Source organism: Vipera ursinii (assembly GCF_947247035.1).
Source record: "Vipera ursinii genome assembly, chromosome: 16".
Taxonomy (NCBI): domain Eukaryota; kingdom Metazoa; phylum Chordata; class Lepidosauria; order Squamata; family Viperidae; genus Vipera; species Vipera ursinii.
The window spans coordinates 1252442-1271193 of record NC_139529.1 but is presented as its reverse complement, the minus strand read 5'-3'; the positions used below and the strand labels follow the sequence as shown (position 1 = coordinate 1271193).

The 18752-nt window shown below is 52.5% G+C and overlaps 1 protein-coding gene across 1 annotated transcript; it reads right to left on the bottom strand.

Moving 5' to 3' along the window:
• Positions 1 to 357: 357 nt before the first annotated feature.
• On the bottom strand, positions 358 to 17659 carry WDR5 (WD repeat domain 5). Its single transcript, XM_083375337.1, has 14 exons — positions 17487 to 17659; positions 16544 to 16681; positions 14626 to 14734; positions 13127 to 13200; positions 12377 to 12466; positions 7766 to 7855; positions 6858 to 6941; positions 6654 to 6709; positions 4034 to 4080; positions 3862 to 3937; positions 3067 to 3100; positions 2554 to 2628; positions 2029 to 2116; positions 358 to 1119 (listed from the first exon to the last, which is right to left on the bottom strand). The coding sequence occupies exons 2-14, from the start codon at positions 16622 to 16624 to the stop codon at positions 1019 to 1021; spliced, it is 1005 nt and encodes a 334-aa protein (XP_083231463.1). The 5' UTR covers positions 16625 to 16681; positions 17487 to 17659; the 3' UTR covers positions 358 to 1018.
• Between the last annotated feature and the right edge of the window lie 1093 nt (positions 17660 to 18752).

The following is an 18752-nucleotide window of genomic DNA, read 5'->3' as shown; positions in this document are numbered from 1 at the left end:
CCAAATGCTCTCTAGGCCCCTCCTTGCTTCTTGGCCAAAATTCCCAGAGGGAGGGGGTTTCTGGAGCCTGGGGGGGGGAGCTGAGACTAACCCCTTGGGCCACTGGGTGCCCCCCGCCAGGCCCTGAGCCCTCCCTAGGCAGGCTCCGTGGCTGCCTTGTTCACCCAAACCAGGTTCCTGGCATCCAGGCAAAGCCGCTTGGATGCCACCCTGAAAGCACTCACGCCAGGCAGCGAACCTGCTGTCAACCACATTAAATCCCACTTTTTATTCCGCCGTAGGGTGACTGTCTGCGATGCGCAGGACACCAAGAGTACCATAGAGAAAGGAAAAGGACAAAGAAGCGTCGACATCAGAAAAGATACAGTCATACTATTAAGCAATACAAGTTCATACAGAGAAATTTTCCAGATAAAAAAAATTTTTTACACTTAAGTAACTGTACACATATTGTGAAATTTGCCAAATGGTTTTAAAAAGTAAAAACGAAAAAGGGTCACAAGAGCTGGTTCTTCTTTTTTGGGGGGGGAGGGGGGCTAAGAGGGAAAAAGCCTTGAAGGTTTTCACCGCGATAGCATCCACCAGAGCAAACAGGAGGGGAGGCTCTGGAAGCTGGGCAGGCAGGGGACAACAAGGGACACATTTATTTGGTCGCACTGAAAATATTCTCCTCTTTGCTGATGCGGCGTATCGTTAAGCACTGAGCTCCTCCGCCTTAGCTGGCTCTTAAATAAGAACTTTAAAAAGATTCACCTTCTTTCTAGCTGGGGGGAGGGCAACCAAACATACCCCCCCTCCCCGCAGGGACGATAGCCTCCTCTGAGAAAGCCAAGGGGTTCCCAACACAAGGGCCGGGCCATTCTCCATCAGCCGAGGCTGCGTCATCGCTCCAGATCTCCTGCTAACGCGGCTGAAACGTGGTTTTTTCCCTTTTTTTAAAAAACACAAACACAAAATACCCTCCAATTTTATGGACGCCACCCCAACAGTCTCTACGTGATGCCGGTGCCAAAAGCACTTAACAGTCACTCTTCCAAAGTTTAATCGTTTTGTCGTTCTCTAGGGCTGCAGAGGCAATGATGTTTTCGGTCGGATGGCAAGCCGTGGAGATCACGACGTCTGTTGGGAAAGAGGGACCAAGATGCCCGTCACCAGCCAACCCCCGCCTGGCTCCACTCGGGGCTGCCGACCCAAGGAGCCCTGAGGAGAGCCCAGTACCCACCTCCACCGTTACCGCTGAAGGGCTGGGTCCCTCCTTGGGCTAAAAGAATCCCAGGCACGGCCTCAGCCCATTGGCTGCCATTAGCCTCCCTCCATCCCGGCCAGAGACGCCGGGGGCAAAGAACCGCGTCACATGGACACCGAGCGGCAGCTTTGCAGGTGGGGAAAGCTTTCCTTGTGTCCTGCAGGTGCTTCTCCCCATTCTCCCCCTGGCCGGGGGCGGGCTGGTGGTGGACAGCCACCAAGCAGCGGGACCGGCTAAGACCAGTACTTGCAACTGGACAGTCACAAGTGCGTTAACTCTGCGGCCAGGGGCACTGTGTTCTTATGGTTCTAGTCAACGAAAGTGGTGGCACCATCTCATTTATTAGCAGTAACGCTAACCGTGATCATACGCCAACAGTCCTGGGTCTGGGGGGAGGCCCAACTACTTCAAGGAGTCCTCAACATTCCCACCCAGCCCAAGGGTCAAGGAGACCCCCGTGGCTGCTTGCAGCTTTACGGCAGGGAAAACCCCAGCCACGGGAACCAAGCCCACTCGGGCCCTAGGGCGGGAAGCGGGTTCCTCCTGGGGCACCCCTCGAGCAGGAGGGAGGGAATCCTGGCGGCAAATAGTGGGAGCAGCCGGAATAATGCAGGATTGGGGCCACAAAGTCCTAGGATACGGCAGCAGGCCCTGAAGAGGCGCCTTAGATATGTGCTTGGCATAAAGCTGGGAACGGCTGTCGCCAAAGCCGCAGCCGTTTCCAGCCGAGGCCTGAGAGCCCAGCAGGAAGCCGGTCGCCTCGCCCGCCCACGCACGCCTACCTGTGTGCCCTTGCAGCTTCTGTACAATCTCTTTCGTTTGGAGGTTCCAGATGTAGACCAGGTTGTCCTCCGAACCCGACACGATCCACTAAAGGAAAGAGAGGCATTCAGAACGGGGGGGAGGCAGCCCGGGTGGGTCCCGGTGACCAACCGCAGATCCCATTGCAGGGGCCACTTCTCACCCCCCTCCTCCTCCTCCACCCCATCTTCCAGCCACCCGTCGCCCCCTCGGAAACGGGGCTCCAGAGCTGGTTTTCTAAAATAGCGAGACCTCAACAATGCCCATCCCAAGGAGGGCAGCAGCCTCCCGGCTTCAGAGTCGCCGCCCTGCCGGTCCATCGCAACCCCACTTTATGTGGCCAGTTCTCCTACGTCAGGTCCTGTTCCCTGGAGGAGCTACTGCTGCTACCTTACTCGACCTCGTCCCCTCACCCAGGCCCCGCCCCTGAGTTCGAATGCTGCTCTGCACTAAGAAAACAGGGGGGGGGGGTGTCCTCCTGGGCAACTCAGAAAAGAGACCCTCACCTTTCCGCCAGTAACAGAAAAGTTGGCAAAGATGCAATACTTCTCATTCTTGTGGCCTGTGTAGGTCTTGAGGCACTGGAAGAAAGAACGCCAGAGAACCACCTATCACGCCTCAGCAGGAGAGCCAAGGCAGGGGAAGACCACTGCCGTGTGCGTACGTGTGTGTTGTGTGTATCCTCCCTCTTATCTGACCGCTGGACAAAGAGGAACCTTTTGCCCCAGATACAACGTCCGCACCCTCCTCAACTCTACAGTCTCCCAAATTTTAGTGGTCTGGGAATATTCAAAAATTGGACTTGGAGGCTACTTGCCAAGCTGCATTGATTTCACATTATTGTTGAATTAAGCTTCTACCGTGGGAGGACAGCAAGGGACGAAGTCAGCAGCTGATGTGCTTTCTCAGACTGAAGAGAGAGCCGCTCACTTCCGCAGAAGCAGGCATGGGCCTGAGGCTAACCCTAAGCCTTCCTGGAGTTTATCGGAGCATCTTCTGAATTAAACGCAGGAACTCACCTTCCCTTTGCTGTAGTCCCAAAGCTTGAGAGTGCTGGAGACAAGGAAACACTCCGGTTAGCAAGGCCCACAGAATGACTCGCCACAACCGCCCCACCCCCCCCGGCTGACCTCCAGCTCTCTTGCGGCCCATCTCCCTTTACTCCCCCCACCAGCCCGTAAGGGAATATTTATTTCAATTTTTTGGCCTGTGTCTACCTGTTTGTTCACACCACCTGTTTTTCCCCTTCTTGAAAGTGTTTTAAAACCACACCCAAATATTTATTTTTTGGAGTTTATATTTCACCTAATCCCTTCACACTTTGGAGGCTCCTAGGCTGCTACTCCTAAATAAGGAAACTTAATAAAGAGCCATTGGGAAAATAAAGGGAGAAATGAAGTTGGGATTGCTCACCAAATTGCCTGAGGGGAGGAGGGGACCACTGCAGACCGAGGCCTCTTGGCGACCTGCGGGGCAGTTTGAGCCAAGGGCTGCTCCTCAAGGAGGACCAGGCAGCGCCAAGGAAAAAGCTGAAGCTATTTTTTAAAATATTATTCTCCAGTCATGCTCTTAAAATACCAGTTCCCTTTCTGACACTTTTACAATTACAATTTGGCAAGAACCCCTGGAGGTTTTGGGGGCAACTCGGCTCCCCGGGTTTTTGCGCCCAGCCTAGGAAACCAAGGGCCAGGCTGGCCCGGAGCTCTCCAGGACCAGATCCATTGGGATCTTCCTCCCGTCCCCTCGGTCAGCCCTCCCCTCCTCCCTGCTGCCATTTCCTTTGGAAAATCAGAATGGAATTCTTTGGCTCTTACTTATCCAGAGTTGCTGCTAGAATATATTTGCCATTTGGGGAGAATTTCACAAATGACACAGGGGGGTTGTCGTCATCTGAAAGAGAGAAAGAAAGAAAGCCCTGTTTTCGGTACCGCCTGGTGAAACGGGGATTTGCCCGAGCCAATTCCTTTGGGAGAGGAGCCAACTCACCAATCAACGTTTTCAAGCACTGGCCAGAAGCCGTGTCCCAGATCCGGCTGCAATGCCAAGGGAGTCACATTAGTCATGCAGAAAAGCTGAGGGGGGGGGGGAGATGACAAGATGGATGGAACACACACACACACACACACACACACACACACACACTTACACAGAGCACAGCACAGCCAGGGCACTCCGAATGGAAATGGAACAGACCCTGAAGTCTGGTAGCATTCTTTCATTTGGTTTGACAGGAAACGCAGACCCAAAAGGCCACAAACTGTTTCTCAGCACTGGCACACTTTAGAGCGAAGGACTCAGAACGTCTTTTTTAAGAGTAAGCCTTCAGAATTTCCTTCCAGAAACACTTTTATTCTGAAATGGAAACCAGGAACACTTCCGTGCCCAACGGAGGCCAGAAGGTAGCTAAGCAGGGAATGGGGAGGGGGGCCGGGGCGATTAGAGTGGGCAGTGCTCAAAGGTGGCCACGGCGGCCACGGAGGGTGGGCTCAGGCAGGCTGAGGCTCAGGAAGGGGGGGGGGCTGGGTACATGCGGTGCCCCCTTAAGACCCTTTGGGTTTTTCTCAAGAGGAAACCAGGAGCCAGGCTTCAGTGGCCTGAGTGCCACCCATCCCACTCCTGTCATTAAGCCGAGGAGGAGGAGGAGGGGGGGCATCGAGCCCATCACATGGTGCTGAGATTCTGATTTTTCAAGCTTCCAGCCCGGGATTAGGAAGAGGGGGACAACGGACACACCATTTGTCATCGAACAATGGCAGTTTCACTTCTTCCTCCATTTTCATTTCCCTCAACAGACGTCAACCCCCAGGAGATCCAGTCCACGGCCGGATAGAGCAGATCCAGGCCAACCCTGCTTTTATTGGAGCTGCCTCTGAGGAGAGGGCCTGGGCAGTCTGTCGGATGGGCCTCGGATTCAAGGGGGGGAGGCTCTGCCTGAGCCCCTTCTGAACATTGCCCCCCTTCTCAGAACTTCAAAATGTTTCTGCCCCCCGTACTCCGGGAACGGGCCCTGCCTGTCTCCACCACTCGCCTCTTCCTTCCACCACAGACGGCCAGGCGCTCCCCAGGAAACCCACTGAAGACAGGAGCAGCCCGGGAGCGCAAAGGCTCTTCTCCCCGGGCTCTGAGGAGGGCCTGACTCCCACCCACGAAGCTGTCATTAAGAAGACCCGGGGGGGGGGCACAGTGGACAGAGTGCAGCACTGCAGGCTCCTTCTGCTGACTGCCGGCAGTTCGATCCTGACCGGCGCCAGGTTGACTCAGCCTTCCATCCTTCCGAGGTGGGTAAAATGAGGACCCAGATGGTTGGGGGCAAGAGGCTGACTCTTACATGCTGCTTCGAGAGGACTGTAAAGCGCCGTGAAGTGGTATATAAGTCCAAGTGCTGCTGCCATTGCCCAGCTCTCTATCCTCGGGGCAGGAGGCACAGCGGCTGCCAGCCTCCCTGGCTCTGTGGGGTGCCCCAAGGAGCAGGACGACTCACCCTGCCAGTCCCACTGGCTTTAATGGAGCACGATGGGGTTGCTTCTTACTAATTCTGTGCAGGGCTTTTGGATATGACCAAATTTTGCCCTGCACCACTGTTTTCTCCTCAGCGTCAGGGTGAAGAGACCTTTTCAAATTAAAGCTTTCTCTGGAACAAAGGAACTCTGCTGCGCTTTCTTTTTACGGCCCCCTCCCAACAGGAATGAGGAATGGGGGGGAGCCTTGGTGTGGTGGGAGATGCTGGCAAAAGAGGGTCAGGCCAAGAATAGGCCCCATCCTGAGGGGTGGGGGCAGCCAGCACTCCGCCCTAAACCCCCTCCCTCCTGCCTGACCATTTGCTCTTCAGAACTGCCAGGTTTTGTTTCCCACCAGGGAAACAGCCCAGAGGAGGAAGGGGAGGGCCAGGCGGCAGAAGCCAAGGGTGCCTTCGTGCGTCTGGGGCTCAGTGGAGGCCGGAGGTCTTCAGGTTCCAGTTATCCAAAAGAGCAAACCAGCCCAGTTTGCACAAATATACGGCTTGAGCCTCGGCACAGGCTGAGGAACTCTTGGGCCGAGCCAAGAGCCCAACTCCAGGCCCCAAAGCTTCTCCGGGAAGCCACCCTCTCGCACAGGGCCCCAGGGCTGTCTGCCAAGGCTCACTGCACGGCACAGAAAGGGCAGCTTCAAGCAGCCCAGGGGGGAAAGGAAGGCAACACAAGAAGACAGGGAGGAAGACAGTCCTCCTTCGAAAGGACTCCCCCCCACCCCCCCCAGGCCATCTCCAGGGCACTGGGGTCTGGAGGAAGAGCCTAGTAGAGCCGGGAATGAGGCCAGGGTTGCTTGACCCCAACTCAATTCAAAAGGTTATATGGGAGGGAGGTCCACCTCTGCAGTAGCAGGAGAAGGCCCCATCTCTCTGGGCTCAACGGTGGGGTTCCTTTGCCTGCAATTTAGGGCTGAAGGTGGGGAGCCTGTGTGCCTTCAATGGACTTTTGCCGCATGGCAAGAAAGGCCACGGCTGCCCCTTAAAATCGAGGCTGGAGTCAGGAACATGTCCCCCCCAAGGCCCAATGGAAGAATGGCTGGTGCTCTGCCCAGGCAGCCTTGGCCCAGCGCTGCAGGCCTTTCCTTGCTCTCTACTCACCAAAGACCATCGTAGCTGCTAGACACGATTAGGGAGCCATCGCGGTTAAAATGCACCTGAAGGCAAGAAGAGACACTGCTGTTTGAGGGCAGAGCGCGAACCAGCTCTGGGGCCACCCCCCTTTTGCCCCAGAGAGGAAGCCCCCCTCTTCTCGGCCGAGGCTCCCCAGGAAATGTTCAACCCCTCCCTCTCAAGAGAACGTACGGCAGAAACGGGGTCCGAGTGGGCTGGCAGCGTTTTCAGGCACTTCCCCGTTTTGACGTCCCAGATCCTGACGCTTTCGTCAAACTGGAAATGAAGCAGAGTCAGAAACTGCGTTTTGCCGATCCCCAAACCCAGAAGGGCTTCTGCTTCGGCAGGGGAGCGTTCCCTGCTCTGAGGGAGGCCCGCCCCCCCCCCCCCAGCGCCAGAAAGAGCAAAAAGCAGCAGTTCCTGACTCAGGGTGCCCAGAGTGCCTCCATTTCACTGAGACTTGCCCCAAGAGACTGGTGGGGCTTGGGAAACCCTTCTTCTTTCCCCCGAGTGCCTCCCAGGGCAGGTCACCCCCAGGCCTCCTTCCAGCAGCGTCCATTTAGGGAGGGGGCATTAACTGAAGATGCCAAATTCCCCCGTGGAGGAAGACGCTCGCGTGGAAACGCTTCATTTCTCTGCATGAAACGGCTGCGGGCTAAAAGGGAGGGGTGAGGCTATAACTAATGAATACCTGAGCTATAACTTTCAGGAAAATAGAAAAGGAGCAATCCAAATTCTACTGGAATAAGGTAGAAAGTAATGGAGTATTTTGAAAGGGTTATTTTGCTGTAAGACCTGACATCTGATATCTCCCGCCCTATCTGTCACATACATTACATTTAATTAACAAGCTTCTGCCACCTACGTAGAAAATACCCAGGAAGAAAGAGAGGTGACACCAGACCTTCATCCTACATCCGAGTGCCCACCTGAGGCTGGGAACCCAGAAGGATCCAGATGCGGGGAGGGCTACGCGTGGGACCTCTGAAGGAAGAGCTGCACCCCTGGAAAGCTAAGGAGGCCCACCTGGCCGCAGCTGCCGAGACCCCCGTGCGTTTCTGCCCAAAAGGAGAACAAGTCTTGCCCAGCTAGATGCTTACCGATCCCGAGACGATGAGGTTTGACTGAGGGTTGAAATTGCAGCAGAAGACATAGTTGCTGTGCCCCTTCAGAGTTTTTAAGCATTTCCCCTAGAGCAAGAGAGAGAGAAAAAGCTCTTTGCAGAAAGAATCAAAATGGACTCGGATGATAATGTGATGCTGAAAGGGGGCTGGTGAAACACCTTGCTCTTTTGTCAGAGCTCTGGGTGGGAGGCGAAGTGAATCCAGGTCTGCCCAAATTTCCCTCCTGAAAAATGGGAGACAGGGAAGGCCTCCTTTGCGACTCGGAACTGGCAGATAAAGCTGACCTGGGCTTTTGACAGGCATCTTTCTTCAACAGAATTTGGCATTTTATTTATTTATTTATTTATTTATTTATTTATTTATTTATTTATTTATTTATTTATTTATTTATATACCGCCCTTTCCCTGAGGACTCAGGGCGGTTTACAGGGAATTAAAAAATCCACCATACAAAAGTTAAAAAACCAAATTAAAAAATATTAAATTGACCCTGTACACTTAAAACCCCAATTAAAAATTTCTCCTCAGCCTGGGCCCGAGAGCTCAAAGAGCCAGGTCTTCAGGCCCCGGCGGAATGATCGGAGGTCGGGGGCAGTTCTCAGCTCCACTTGGTGCACTCACACCGCAGGGCCCCTAAAGGAGGCTGCCCTTCCAGACAAACCACACAAGGCTGTGCTTCCTCCGACCTAGCCAGACTGGCTGAGGAAGCAAGCAAGACTTCTTGACCACCGCTTCGGCATCACCAGACCACCCCTTTATCTTCAGTTACCTCTTGTTTTTTTGCCCACAGGACAAGCATTAGTGCAGCACTATCAGAACCCTATCTGGCATAACGAACAGAATCTTATTCAAAAATTTCAGATGGGAAAGTGGTCAAAGACCAGCCATGACAATTAAATATCTGCACCAACTCTGTCCTTTTCACCCAGTAAAAATCACGCCAAAGTCCCTGAAGGCTTTGTTTCTGCCAAAGCACAGAATAACAACAGAATAACAGGGCTGGGAGGAACCTTGCAGGGCTTCCTAGTCCAAACCCCTGCCAGAGCTGGCTGCCCAGTCTCCTAGCCCGCCAGTGATGGAGTCCCCACAACTGATTTTAACAATCACTCATTCTGCCTCTGCTAATCCAGAGTGATTTCAAAACAAAATACATTTTCCCTTTGATGCACACCTCTGGTCAAGAACGGAAAAATAATTCAAGAGACGTGAACCCATGGGATGGCTGCAGAGCTGGCGCCATCATCGCATCCCGGAAAAGCCCCAGAAAGGCCGCTCCTAGTGGGAGGAATGGTCCATGCGCTGGTGGGAGTGATGGGAGGAGGACCTCTCTCCAGGGCCTTATAAATTACTTTGATGAGAGTTTACCAAACATCCTAGAGGACAATAGTGCTCTTCAAGAATTTGACAAGCTGGAATAAGTGGCAGAAACCAACAGGAGATGTCCTATGTTTGGGTGGGAGAAATCAAAGGCCCAGAGATGGAGAACCATTTTGGATCACTGTATGGGCAAAAAAAGGGACGCGGTGGCTCAGTGGGTTAGGACGCTGAGCTTGTCGATCAGATGGTCAGCAGTTTGGCGGGTCAAATTCCGACTGCCGCGTAACAGAGTGAGCGCCTGTTACTCGTCCCAGCTTCTGCCAACCTAGCAGTTCGAAAGCACGTAAAAATGCAAGTAGAAAAATAGGGACCACTACGGTGGGAAGGTAACAGCGTTCCGTGCGCCTTTGGCGTCTAGTCATGCCGGCCACGTGACCACGGAGATGTCCTCGGACAAGCGCTGGCTCTTTGTCTTTGAAACGGAGATGAGCACCGGCCCCTAGAGTCGGAAACGAGTAGCACGCATGTGCAGGGGAACCTTTACCTTTACTTATGGGCAAAAAGGACCCAGATGTCGCAGTGGATGACAACCGGAGCCCAAAGCCAATGCAATCACAGGCCACGTTAAGAGAGGCCAAGCCAAGCCTCAAGATCAAGGGATCATCATTGCTCTCTGCCCTCCGGTGGGCAGCCCACACTGAGACAGCTGCATCCAGCTCAGAGAATGTTAAGATGGACACTGACAGAAGGGGGAGTGTCCAGAGAAGACTAAGGCGGCAATGAAAAGCTTGAATAATTGGGGTTCTTAATGAAGTTTAATTGGAGAAGAGAAACTCCACAGCAGACATGGCAAACTTGCGACATCACGTGACATTGCGCAATGTATTGGGACGGTTTTGCCATTGTTGGCAGTGGGATGGGCACGGCTTCCACATGATGCATCCGGCCCGTGGGGCGGCAGTTTGGCACCCCTGCTCTACAGGGAGACACGGCAGCTGTGGTGAAGTATCCAAAGGCCCATCATTTTTAGAAACTAAATGAAAATTGCTTGAGGCTCCACCAGAAGGTAGGAGCAAGAAACAACGGGTTTTAAGCGGCAAGGAAAATTATTTTGGTGAGCTTCAGGAAAAAAACTCTCAGAATTATGGGCTGTTCATCAATGGAACAGCTGCCTCCTTGGCTGAAGGTGTTTAAGCAGAGTTTGCTGAAGGGCCTCCTAGGAGAATGCTGCAGTAGGGGATTCCTGCACTGAGGAAGGGTTGGATTGGTTGCTTTCCATTCCATGAGAAAGGGACGGAATTCCTTTTCTGCTGGGCAGAAGAGAGATGCTCCGTTAGAACTGCCAAAAGGAAAAGGATCCACTTGCATCTCTAAAAACTCCTCTGCCAGCATTCAAATCTTCTCTCGCTAACGTGCAATCTGAACTGAGTGGAAAAGAAATGCTAGACTGGGAAACACAGAATCGTAGGGCTGAAAGGGACCTCGACGGAATTCCCTGCCCTTGGCAAAAGACCTTCACCTCCTCCTCTTCCTCTCTTCCCACTTCAGCTGTCAAGGGAGGTACAAAGTTCTGGCTCTTGCTCTTCTGGCGGCCTCAACCATTGTTACCTGATGCTCTTGTCATGTGTCTTTCATGTTGTCTCGTCTCCTTTGACCTTCTCCTCCTCTTTTTGTATACGCCTTGTATGGTATGGAAACCCAAGGAATCCTCTCCAGGTGAGCAAACAACTTCACTGGCTATTTTTGTATGCAATTTAAGATTGGTTCTATGCCAATTCTTTCTGGTTTTCTCTCTTCTGATTCCTCCTCCAGCAGTTTCTCTCAAACATCCCAGACAAACGGTTGTCCATTTTTTCTTAAAAGCCTCCAGCAACGGAGCAGCCACAACTCCAGAAGACAAGTTGTTCCACTGATTAATTGTTCTCAGTAAGTTTCTCCTTAGTTCCAGCTTGGGTATCTAGCTTATACTCTTCGCTTCTTGTTCTGCCCTCAGGCGCTTTGCAGAATAAGTCAATCCCCTCTTCTCTGTGACAGCCTCTCAAATATTGGAAGACACCTATCATGTCACCCTAATTCTTCTCGACAGGCTAGGCATACCTAGTTCCCTTAACCATTCATAGTATGGTTTAGCCTACATACCACTAATAATCTTTGTTGCTCTTCTTGAAGTGCAAAGCCAACGTCTTTTTTGTATTGTGGTGACCAGAATTGTACCACTGGAGCATAAAGTGGTAGCATCTACTATCCTGTGATCTTGAGGCTCTCCCTCTGTTGATGTAATCCAGGACTGCATTGGCTTTTTCGGCAGCGAACAGGGCTCAATACGCTTAATTCTCTCAAAATCGTTCTGAGTCTTGAGTCTATCTTCCACAAGCGTTAGCAATTCCCCTCGATATCGCCTGCACGTTTGATAAGCTCCCCTCCTATCCCTTCATCCAAATGTTGAAGAGTACTGGGCAGAAGACAGAGCTTATTTCCCTCCATGTAGATACAGCTCCATTAAAGATTACACGGCGTGTGGTTGGTCAGCCAGTTAGAATCCATCTGGTGGCCATGCTTCCCATCCTATTTTTCTATCCTGCCAACAAACAGGTTGTGGACTCCTTTGTCAAATGCTTCACCGAAATCAAAATATACTATGTTCACAGCATTTCTCTGATCCGCTAATTTAGTCACTTTTTCAAAGAAGAATGTAAGGTTTGTTTAGCCTGATCTGTTTTTAACAAATCCATGCTGGCTTCTAGCAAAGCACCTTATTCATTTCTAGGTGCTCACAAATTCGCTACTTAACTTTTTAAGGATTTGCCCGGGTAATTGATGTTGTATCCTGGCTCATAATTCTCTTTTTACTCTCCTGAAGCACTTTTCCATACCGACCAATCAAGGCCAGAAGCAAATGAAGAGGGAGCAGCCTCTTCCTGCCTGCACTCCCTGACTTCCTCCTGGAAGGGGGGGTGCGAGTAACCAGCAAACTCCCCTTCTGTGTTTTTACAATACAATAAGATTTTTACATACAATAAGATTAAACACCTCTGAAATCATCAAGTCTCTTAGTAAAGGTTAACTGATCTTGGAACTGCCGAAGGAAACCCCCTTCACGTTTCCCTGCTTCATTAAGGGAGAGAATTAAGCACTGAAATTGAGTCTGACTGGGGGAAAAAAGGGGGGCATTTTTGGGGGGGATCAGGGCATACGCCAGGCATGGCACGAAGTGCATCTCCAAAGGCAAAGTTCTTGGGCATTGAAATCATTCAATCAGAAACTTCTTACCGAGCTGACGTCCCAAATTTTGAGGGTTTTGTCATCCGAGGCAGAGACAAGAAGATTAGAATCAGATGACCAAGCAACATCAGAGATGCCCTGCAAAACAGAAAAAGTGCCTCTGCGATAACTTCTTCTTCACCCAGAGTTTGGGGTAACACCTTGGAAAACGTTATCCCTCCCCAGCAGCTGGCACTACCAAGTACCCTGGGTGATCAGGAGACGCTCGTGAGAAGTCAGGCTGCTAGGAAACCTCGGGACATTTGGAAGTTTAAAACAAAACTGCCATCTCCTTTGTAACACCTACGCAGACGCCAGAAAGAATTAGCTCGACTTGCAGAAGCCTCTGCTCAGGAGGGGACAGGCTCACAGGTGTATCTTTCCACACACCGAAGGATGTTTCTGTACAGCACACTCCTCCAGCAAGCGCTTCACTTGACGTAACTCCTGAGGTGTCCAACTGCTCCTCACTAGAGGTTAGGGAAGTGCTTTCAAAATCTCTTTCCCCGTGTTTGTGGTCAAACCTTAATCCAGAAATCTCTCTTCCCACGGGAAGTTTTTTTGTCCTCAAATGTCCTCTCTCTGGTGTTATGACCCACAGACCACCTCAGTGATAGACCTGAATAATCAAGCCAGACTGTAACTTCCTCCTCACGGCTTATTACAAGGCCTCCTTGGAAAGGAGTCTGCTGTATCTCGGGACCACCTCAGTTAAATCTGCAAGGAGCATCAAAGTTCCATCCTGTGTATCAGACTTACCAGTTTATGTCCAGACATTGTTTTTTCAAACTTGCCATCATAAGCACCCCAAATTTTAATAAGCTTATCAGCCGCTGAAAAAAGAAGGGGAAAAAAGTGAAAACGACCGATTATAAAGGCCAAGTCAGTCTGCCACCCATAATTTTGTTTGCTGCGAAAGCAAGTAGTCCTCATCTCATGTTGTTGAGTCATCATCCGAAGTTATGATCGTGCTGAAAAAGGGCTCCTTAGAACAGGTAGTGGCCCTCAGAGCGCCCCGGCAGTCTCACGACTGAAATGTGGGCCCTTGGCAACTGGCACACAATTCACCCAACCCAGGGAGACTTGGGGGGAAGCAGGGCAGCAGCAGGAGGAACTTCTTTCCCACTGGGATGACGAGAGAGGCTCAGTCCCGTGGTGGCGAACCTGTGGCACGCAGAGCCCTCCCTGTGGGCACATGTGCCATCGCCCCAGTCCCAGGCCTTCAGCTGGGTTTTATAAAACCTTTTCGCTTTAGGCCTCTGCTGCAAGGAAAAAAAGTTTCAGTCAATTTAAACTTCTCGCAGGGAAAAAAAGATCTCGCAAAGTTGGAATTGATTGAACTTTTTAGTTCCACCCAGTCTGCCATTACCACTGCAGCCACGCCCACTTAATGAGCCACGCCCGCCCAATGGGCCACACCCACCTGGCACCTGACAATACATAAGTGGGTTTTGAGTTGCCGTTTGGGCACTCGGTCTCTGAAAGGTTCGCCATCACTGGCTTAGTCCAACCAGCAGGGTCACCCATGAAGTATTGTGAAGACAGCTTCACAGAAATTTCACTTTCATCTTTACAAATGTCCAGCCTACAAATCCGTTCACAGTGGGCTGATAAAAGAATTCCAATATTCGGGGGCTTCCACTCACTTTCACCCAGTCCAGATCATGGAGAACCGGAATATATTGTGCAAAATTATGAAATGTTTACACCAATCATAAAAATACTTTTGCTTGATACAAGACTGAGCATTATAAACAGCCTTAAGAAATCCTAATTCTGAAATGATGACCTGTTGTATCAAGAACATCTTTTCTTCAGTTAAAATGTCACGTATAACAATGCACAATTAAAAATATTAATAAGAAGCAGATGATCAAACTCCTGCATTTTAAAATATAGCACCTTATTGATATTGCTTTAAACAGTTCAAATATCTGAACCTGATACAAGCCAGCTTCCCAGAGATTCCACAACTGGGGCCCTTGGAGAGAAATACTAGGTTTCCAGCTGCTTCAACTGCGGTGGTGATTGCGGAAGATCTGAGGACGACACACCAGAGGCCTTCTCTGGAGCCAGCCCAGCCGGAACCCCTGCACGTCCAAGGACACTGGTGGGGTTCTGAGTAACAACTTGCTCAGAAGGAAGGCCCCACGCTGTGACGCAAATATCCATAAATGCAAAAAAAAAAATCACACACTTGGCTTCCCCTTCAACTGAGATTACATGCTGTAGTAAGGAGGGAGCAGAAGGATACTCACAAGAACTAGCCAGCCACTCCCCGTTGGGACTGAATTTTACAGAGGAGACGGCCTTGGTGTGTCCTGCCAATGTGAATTTCAGGGCATAGTTTGGCTTCACAGGTGCAGGCTGGCAAAAGAAAATCATGTTAGTTCCAGAAATAACTTGTTCTCTTTACACACGGCCAAGCCCAGCCTACGCAGTTCTTTGGCCACCACTTGCCAGGCACTTCATGACTGCACAGGGTCCCCCCAAGCCCAGCTCCCTCTGTACCTCCCTCCAGGCAGCAAAGGGACAAGGACTGGGGTCTTGGCAGACAGCTCTGCGTGAAGGCTGCCTTGGCTTTATAGAGGTCAATAATCCCAATGAAACAATAACTGGGAGATCTTTTATTTCGTGGCCCATCACATCAGCCTCGTGACCACAAAGACAAGTCCCCTAAGTTTTACTGCAATGCTTTCAGATGGCTCTGAGGGTTGGAGGAGAGCAACTGGCCTAAAATCATCCAGGCAGCTCCCACACACGAGAGGAGATTAGCACGGGTCTCAGTCTGGCTTCTAATCCAGCCCCTTAACTGCTAGACCAAACTGGCTTCCAGGATCCTTTTATCAGGATTTATCAAATTAACAGAAATATGTGAAAACAAGATGGCGCAATTGCAGGTACCGAGGCACTTTTGAAATCTGCTCCTTCACAAATTGTAAGACAGTTTTAATAAGTGTCTATAGTGAAGTTTTTTGTGCAGAAGCCATGTTACCTGCAAATGCCAAAGGCTGCCTGGCAGGGAGGCGGTGACATTTGCACCCTCCCAGCAAAGGAGCTGGAAAACAGATCGGGATTAACCGGAACTAGGTTCCTTTGCAACAGCACGTTCTGACCACCTGGCAAAGCTGTTAACTGTCAGAAATCCAAAACTCTGTGGTTTCCTCTTAAAAACGTGTTACTGTCCTGATTAAGATGAATTTATAGGCTATTCAGGTATAGCTTGCATCTTTCCAAGAACTTTTTAAAGAAAAACTCTACACTCGAGAACGTTACAGGTAGGAATTGCGGCTCAGTTCTAGAGCACAAGGATAGAAGAATTCCGGATAAAAGAATTGCAGGCTGCATTGCTAGAAAATGTCCATTTGTGTCTGGTTCTATTCTTAGTTGTTGACGTAAGTTGTTTTATTTAAGTTATGCTTTGTTCTATTGGCTGCAGATACAGATAGTCAACAGCAATTGGGACCAGAGCTGCAGTTGTTAAGTGACAGTCCTAAAATGTGACGTCATATGACCATGTCTCTTAGCACTGGCAATCCCAGCAGTCCCAGTTGCAACTGATAACTGAGGAGGCACACCTCTGACTTCCTGCAAGTTTCCTTATTGACTTTGCTTGTGGGAAGCCAGCAGGGAATTGGGAATCACGATCATATGACCACAGGGACCCTGTAACAATTGGAACCACAAGGACCCATTTGCTAAGCAAATGGGCATTATCTGAGAACTGCCTGCATCTCAAAAGTTTGATCAGTAATTAGAATAGAAATAAAGGTGTATTTTTATATACGGCACATTTTCAGATGCCCTACGTGCATCTCTTTATTGTAGTAGAACATTTTTTGTATTTTTTCTTTATCTTGGATTTATGATAACATAATTACTTGATATTGCTGGAATCAATAAAGTTCTGGCAAAACGTTACTAGAATATAAATATGTGAACTCAATGATTGCAAAGTTGCTGTTGCCATTACACCTGTCACGTACTGGGACAATAGCCTGTTTCTCCTGTCAGATATTGTTTATGCTCAGATACGATGGCTCCACGAGCAACTAAATCCTACAAGCGAGAGGAGAGGTAAGTATTCTGAACCATCCTCTCAGCAAAACGCAGGTTTTCATGCTCCTCGGACTTGGACCTCCAGGCAGAACAACGGGCCAGCAGCTTTGCACTCACCTTGCTCTGATTGGTTGAGGAGGAAGGAGCCGACTGCGGTTTGGCCGATTCCGCATCAGGTTTCTTCTCTTCCGTAGCCATGACGGTGGGAAGCACAAGCCAGGATTAGGCGGTTTCAAAGGAGGGATTTGCTTGTCTCTGGGAAGAGAAAGAGAGGCAGAAAGAGAACGGACATTTTACTCACACGCATCCAAGAGCAGCAACCCGCCTTGGCTGTGCAGATGCAGGGGGCGTGAAACAAGGGGAGAGGGGCGATGCATCCCAGGACATTGTGAAGCCACCCAACCCCAGCCGAGCTTCCCTCGGCCCGTCCCAGGCAATCAAACCCAGCACGGGCCACGTGTCTGGCATCTTTGATTTTTTTTCCCCTGCAATAATACGCTGTGGCAGACTTCTCTGCTGTAAATTATTCAGGAGGAACCCAAAAGGCATCCGGCTCCAACCAAGATAATGGCCGGGGGGGGAGGGGAGGGGAGCACAGCCCTTTCCCAGCAGCTCAGCGTCCGCCCCCCCCCGGCCCTGGGAGAGGGTGGATTTCGAGCCCCACAATTCCCGGCCATACGGGCGGGGAATTCTGGGGGTTGAAGTCCACCAAGTCCCAAGGGAGGGGCGGGGGGCTCCGCCCAAGGAGAAGGGGGGCCGCGGGGAGGGTCCTCAGGCCAGGCCCGGGGCGGGGGGGGGCTCTCCCCGGCCTTCCCTTCCACGGTCACCGCGGCAGGGAAAGCCTCCCGGCCGGGGCCCGCGGCGCAAGGCGGCCCGCCATCTGGGGCGGGCGAGGGGGAGCGAGGGCAGCGCTTCCCGCCTGAAGAAGCAGCCGCGGCCGGCGGCGCTCCGGGCCCGCCACGACGCCCCGCAAGAGCCCCGGCGGGCGGAGGCCCCAAACGGACCGCCCGCCCAGCGCCGCCGCGTGGAGCGCGGAGGCTGCGGCCGCCGGCTGACTCACCGCGGCGCCTCCTCCGCGGCGGGTCGCGCGGGCGGCTCGGGCTCCTCCTCGGGCTCCTCTGCCGCCGCCGCCGCCGCCGCCGCCTCCCTGCGGGCCGCCCGGCGGGAGGGAGGGAGGAGGAGGGAAGAGGGAGGGGAAGCCGCGCAAGGCCTCGCGCAGGCGCACTGCGGGCGGTCAGGCGCGGGGCCGCTCTTGCGCTGGGTTTGCCCTGCTCGCGCAGGCGCAGAGACCGCCGGTACGGCGTGCCGGGACATGCCGGGCGGAAGCGCCTCTCGCGGCTACGGCGAGCCGAGCGCTCAAAGAGGCGCAGGAGCGAAGCCGACTTCCGCGGAAACTTCCAAGGGTTGGAGGGATTCGCGGTTCGCAGGAAGGGCTGGCGGGGCGGCTCCGTCGGGACCGCTCCCGGAGTCTCGGCCGGGCCCCTCACGGCCAGTGCCCGCAGGCCGGCGAGGGCAAAGGGTTCTCCCCGCCCCCCTTGCGCCGCGCACGGCAGGATCAGTTCCCGCCGAAGCTGAATCGTGAGGATCGCGGACAGCCTTCGGCGGCACAGACCGGCGGCGTTCGGAAGAGGCTGGTTCTCAGAAGCGTAGTCTTCCTCAGGCGAGGTTCGCCTCTTCACACGCACACGCGTTGATTCTGCCGAGGTGTCTCCGGACTCCCGAGCGGAAAGGTCCCGTGTCTGAACCGAGCGACAGGAAGAGGAATCCGTTCCACCGCGCCCGCTGCCTGCATCCCGGGGAGGGGGTCGTCCTTCCACGCGCCGTAGCGGAGACGGAAGCGGGCTGAGGGGGGTCCCTCGAGGTGAAGCCGCTGGAGCCAAGGATCGTGCCCAATCAGACCGGCCAGGAGAGCAGGGGATCTCTCAAGTAACCAGGTGCTGCGTGAAGCAGGGCTTGACAGGTCACTCGAGAGAAAACTGGTCACCAGGTTAGTTCACGAAGCAGAAGGGCCCCTTACTGACCACCCTGCTGCGTGCTAGGCCAGAGGATGCTTCTCAAGGGCAGGTTGAAGCGCTGGCAGTCCTCGACTTACGACCGCTCAGCAGCCCTTTGAAATGACGGTGCCGCTGAAGGAAGGGACCGTCAGGGAAGGTCACAGGCCGCTTCCTTTCTCCTTCCCGGAACCAGGGCCCTGGGCCAGAAAGGGCAGGGGCGATTGTGCGCCGAGTTGGAGAAACAAAGAAGCTCCTCCTTGCGCTCTAATCCAGTTTGCCGCCATCACCACCAGCACCTGGTGGGGAGGGGACCTGGTGCACTGGGCAGCATA

Bases quoted from the DNA above. Each gene is read 5' to 3' on its own strand.
- WDR5 (XM_083375337.1), bottom strand. From the start codon at position 16,624: ATGGCTACGGAAGAGAAGAAACCTGATGCGGAATCGGCCAAACCGCAG. The intron at 2,629-3,066 runs GTGAGTTCCTGC...TCTTTCTTCCAG, and splicing joins GGGACTACAGCAAAGGGAAG to TGCCTCAAGACCTACACAGG. The intron at 1,120-2,028 runs GTAGGCGTGCGT...CTTTCCCAACAG, and splicing joins GAAGCTGCAAGGGCACACAG to ACGTCGTGATCTCCACGGCT.